Source organism: Enoplosus armatus, chromosome 17 (assembly GCF_043641665.1).
Source record: "Enoplosus armatus isolate fEnoArm2 chromosome 17, fEnoArm2.hap1, whole genome shotgun sequence".
NCBI classification, from domain to species: domain Eukaryota; kingdom Metazoa; phylum Chordata; class Actinopteri; order Centrarchiformes; family Enoplosidae; genus Enoplosus; species Enoplosus armatus.
In genome coordinates, this window is record NC_092196.1 from 9702189 (window position 1) to 9706844 (window position 4656).

Consider the following 4656-nt stretch of genomic DNA (forward strand, 5'->3'; position numbering starts at 1 on the left):
CCTCTCCCTTTCAGCAAACAGGACCTATGTAGGTTATTCCACGTTAGCCCGCCACTATGAGCACCGTTACCCGCTTAACTGAAAGCAGCGTTTCTTCAAATAAACGTACACATTGAGGACATTACACGGCTGGACTATTACGATGCAAGATAGGCTACGTGGATTTCTTCCTCTTTTTCCCTCACTTGTCCCATGCTGCCTTCAGGTGCTCTTCCAAAGCGTCTACTTCCCAGTTTCACTTAAGGGCCACGGTTTATTAAGTCAGTTTATTTTGTTTTTTTATCTTGTGGGAATAAAAAACACTCATTAAATTCCCATATTTTTGTAATGCTTTGTTCTTAAAGAATCACGAGCTGTTCAGTATTGGTATCAGTATTTTTTTCATCCTGTTGGATGTGGGAATTCCAACATTTCCGGCAGTACATGAAGGCACCATCACAACAGCTGAGTTGTTGACCAGATCACGTGATGACGTCACATCATGCTAACAACGTCAGATTATTTGCACAGACACACTGTATTGTACACACGTTTTACTGAATTATTTTCAAGCTTAATACGAGGGGAAACTACACAATAATAATAAATTCCTGAAAAGAATTTTGTCAGGAAATATAAAAGATTTTCACATTTGTTGAGTGAAAATACATTGATTTCATGAGTATTTCCTTTTGCTTTTTAAGAAATCTTTATTAAATTTTAACAAAGCAAATACACAGTAAAACAGCCACATATAGAAACACACATAAACACATATAACATACAGCAAAATATTACCAAGCATACAATACAAATTATGAAAAGGTTCTTTCTGTCAATGTCCAGGATGTTCCATGGCAGGATGTGTTTTTTGTCCAGGGTTCTCCTCCTCCCTTTTCCATGTGGGGTCATTTTCATTGACAAACACCTCTAATGGCACTCTGCCACGCCCTCTAATGGACAGACATGTATTACACTTCAAGCCTCAGTTTAGTTTTGGGGTTTTCTTGAAAAGTGTTATTGCGTTACCACTGTCTGTATCACATAATATTTGTAAAAAAAAAAAAAAACACAAGACTGTTATATAATGTAGCAAAGTGCAGGAGAAGTCCTGCCAATCACTTCTAAGGGATTGTATTACAACATTGTCTACTGTGTGGACTAGACGGAATAAAATAAATGGAAACTTAACAGCAGTACTGTAGCACAATAGGAAATAGAAAATGCTGTTGGAACAACAGGTACATTATATGTAACCATATAATATAATAACCGTAGTCAAAATGAGTTTCACTTTTAAGCCACATTCAGCCCAGTTTCAACCAACATTACATTTAGTCTTATGTCATTTAGTCATTTATGTCTTTTGATCTGCTAATCACCAGATTCATGATTACTGGGTGACTGCGACACCAGAAATTACCACCTGAGTCAACAAAGCATAGCTAACGATATAATGACCCAAAAAATTCAAAATGCACTGTGAGAGTGAGTTACTATATTCAGCAAGGTAAAATACAGAACAGGTTATAAGATATCTTACAGCAGACAATATATGCATTCAATGCTTGCAAATTAAAAACCAAAAGGCGATATTGCCACTTTATGTCATTTCCATGCATATTGTATCACACACACACTGTGATAAAGCAAGATTTGCCTCTACAGTATGTACTGTAGGTCTACAGGCTGTTGACAAAGTCTTCTCCAAAGTTAATCATGTGTCTCAGTGCACTCAGTATCATTATATCAATGTCATCATCTGGGTCAATCTCTGAGTGGTAGTTCTTCACAGGAAAGATGCAGTACAGTGGAATACCCAGCCGCATACTTAGATCCTCCATCTAAATTTGAACAATTTGACAGAAATGACAGCAAATGGCTGATCAAAGGAGATGTTTGTGTCAGAAGATTAAAATGTAAAATGAAGTGAATAACAACTCTCTTCAGACTCATAAAATCACCAATAGAAACCTACCTGTTTCTTCAGGTACTTGCTCTTGTACACATTCTTTATGTCTGCTTTGACCTCTGGACAGGCTTCATCAATATGGGTGAGAATAGCCAGTTGGGGAATCCCTGCCAATACAGAGCCAAACCCGAGTCAGTCAAGATAATGTTTGTCAGGTTATTTGGTTCAACTTATGAAATCCAACAATTAACCCAAACCCTTACCCATGTCACTGGCTGCAAGTCTGACATCCCTCATCTTACTCATATGCTCAGAACTCAGTATGTTTGATGTGCAGGCAGAGATGACACAAACCAGAGCATGAACTTGGTCATTTAGAGTGGAGTTTCTGTTGTAGTCCTGATCATTCTCAGATAATGGTGAGTGAGGATTGAACTGGAAAATTAAAGAATGACTTTTACATGTAAATAGTTTCATATATGTTTTTTTATGTGAATAAAATATTTTATGCAAAATTGATCACAAAGCTGTATTTTATTGCTAGAATATATCCAACACAGTTCAGTGAATTCAGTAAATGTACTTTGTAACCCTCTTTGACATGTCCCATCATGGCCAGTTTGATGTCATCCACACAAGCTCCTCTAGCAGCAGCCATCTCAATGCCCATGATGTCAGTGAAGGCAAAAGGGTAAAATGTCCCTGGTCGTCCTTTTTGGAATTTGAAAGTTCTGTACTGTAAAACAGAAAGGTGCACATATAATGACAAAATAGTGCCACCTGTTGAATGATGGCCATAAAACAGTTTGTCTCTTGCTCACTAGTTTCATCACAGTTAATGCTGCTGGCCTGATCTGTGTGGGGCAATGATCATTGCAGGTGCACATAAAAAATGTTGAGAGTTAAATGTCATGAAGTTTTACAGTGCATGAAATACATGACCTTGGTTAAAAAACACTCCAAAGCAATTCGTACTTTGTTGGTGAAGCTGTCGTGAGACTTCGCATCAGCCAAAGCTCGACCAGCCATTCTGCCTTGTAAAACAGAGTCGACAGTGTTGATGAAACTGGACTTGCCAGAACCAGCTGGTCCATGAAGCAGAACTCTGAGCTGTTGGAGCTCATCTTTATGAGGCTGATAATCCCTCAAAAACTGCAGATAGTTCTCTTTTTGGCTGTTCAACAAAGAAAAGGTTAGATTCAATTTTAGATCAGAATGTATTTATTAATATCAATTTTGCATATGGTACACATATTTTGTGATGACCCGTTACATTAAACCACTATGTCACTGAGACTGATAACAAACACAAAATGACACAGCAAACAACACAACACACCAACAAAGGAGTGACTGCAGTTTAAAAAAAACACCATCACTTACCCCCATGGTATTTTCCTCCATGCTTTATTCAAAGCTGAAAAGTGCACATGTTAAAGAATGCTGTTATTCTTATGTATATAAGTTTAAAGAATGTTCTGTCATATTGTAAGAATCTTACTCTTAGGAGAAGGTGGGGGAGGGGGTGGAGATTTCCAGAGCCAATTGAACATTTCTACAATGAGATGTCAAGGCAACATGTAAACAATAAAGCCTTTTCTATATATGAACTACATTATTTATTGCCTAAAACCAAACCAAATGTCAATAGAATATTTGAGACTTAACATTTCAGAATATTTATTTGTAAATTTAGACTCGTTGCAACAGTAAAACTGACACAAGAATAGTACGCTGCCGCAAAAAAATAAGTGTTCAGTAAGGGAAAGTAAAAGTACCAAGGTAAATGTATTTTCACTTTCACTTGATCAAAAGAAGCATTAGGACAAAAAACTAAGATGTAATTGTCCCACTCCACGAATTTACGCATACAAACAATAAATCAAGCTATTTTATTTGAGCATTGAGTGAACATCACACTAATCTAGCTCAAGATGAGCTCTAGTGTTTCTTTGTTTATTTGATCCATCCTAAGTAACCTTCATCTACCAAGTCCTAAAATATGTTTCTTTATTTAGTGATAACAAGATACAACATTATGTTGTATCAAACAAATATTTTATTAAAATTTTATAAACTTAAAGAAGAATTCAAATAATCGTTTCAAAAAATGAGCAGAAAAGGAGGTACTGTCTGTAAAAGAACCTGTTACTTAAGCCTGAAAACAACATTTATCAGTATAGATACCACAAAAGATTCTTACCTCAGCTGTTGCAGCCGTGAAAGGAAGTGGTGATGGTTTACCTGAAGTAATGATTCTGAAATTGAGAAATGAAGATTTTTATACTGGTACAAATTACATGACTATAGAACTTAACCACTGTTTCTTCTGGACAAATTCATCAAATTAATAATCATGAACTGTGAATTGCAAAGACATGGTTAGTTACCTAAGAGTGTCCAGTGGTAGTTGTTGATCTCTGTTCGGTGTTATCTATTTTGGTAGGTATCGCATGAGCCACGTATATTTAAGCATCCTTTCACTTTCTTTTAGGTCATGTGATTTAAAGGAACTGCCGATCCAGGAGCTAAAGGTGCAGTCAGGTGTGTCACACATTATCTATTATCTCATAACCCAGATAACACAACCAGAATGCCCAGCCAACACCCTAAAGTTTCAGTGGTTCCTCTGGACCTCTGGTGGAAATGTGCTGACACATTCACGGAGAACGCACAAAACATGTTCAAAGGGAACAATTTAGTGTAAGCATAATCTGACATTATAAAAGCACTCCTATCTCCAACAATGTATTGTAGTAAAATGA

The 4656-nt window shown here is 36.7% G+C and overlaps 1 protein-coding gene across 1 annotated transcript; it reads right to left on the bottom strand.

Annotated features, from left to right (window-relative positions):
* Positions 1 to 712: 712 nt before the first annotated feature.
* Positions 713 to 4358, bottom strand: LOC139300247 (interferon-induced protein 44-like). Its single transcript, XM_070923271.1, has 9 exons — positions 4282 to 4358; positions 4095 to 4149; positions 3393 to 3446; positions 3275 to 3308; positions 2867 to 3065; positions 2475 to 2627; positions 2155 to 2326; positions 1958 to 2058; positions 713 to 1823 (listed from the first exon to the last, which is right to left on the bottom strand). The coding sequence occupies exons 3-9, from the start codon at positions 3442 to 3444 to the stop codon at positions 1662 to 1664; spliced, it is 873 nt and encodes a 290-aa protein (XP_070779372.1). The 5' UTR covers positions 3445 to 3446; positions 4095 to 4149; positions 4282 to 4358; the 3' UTR covers positions 713 to 1661.
* Positions 4359 to 4656: the final 298 nt, after the last annotated feature.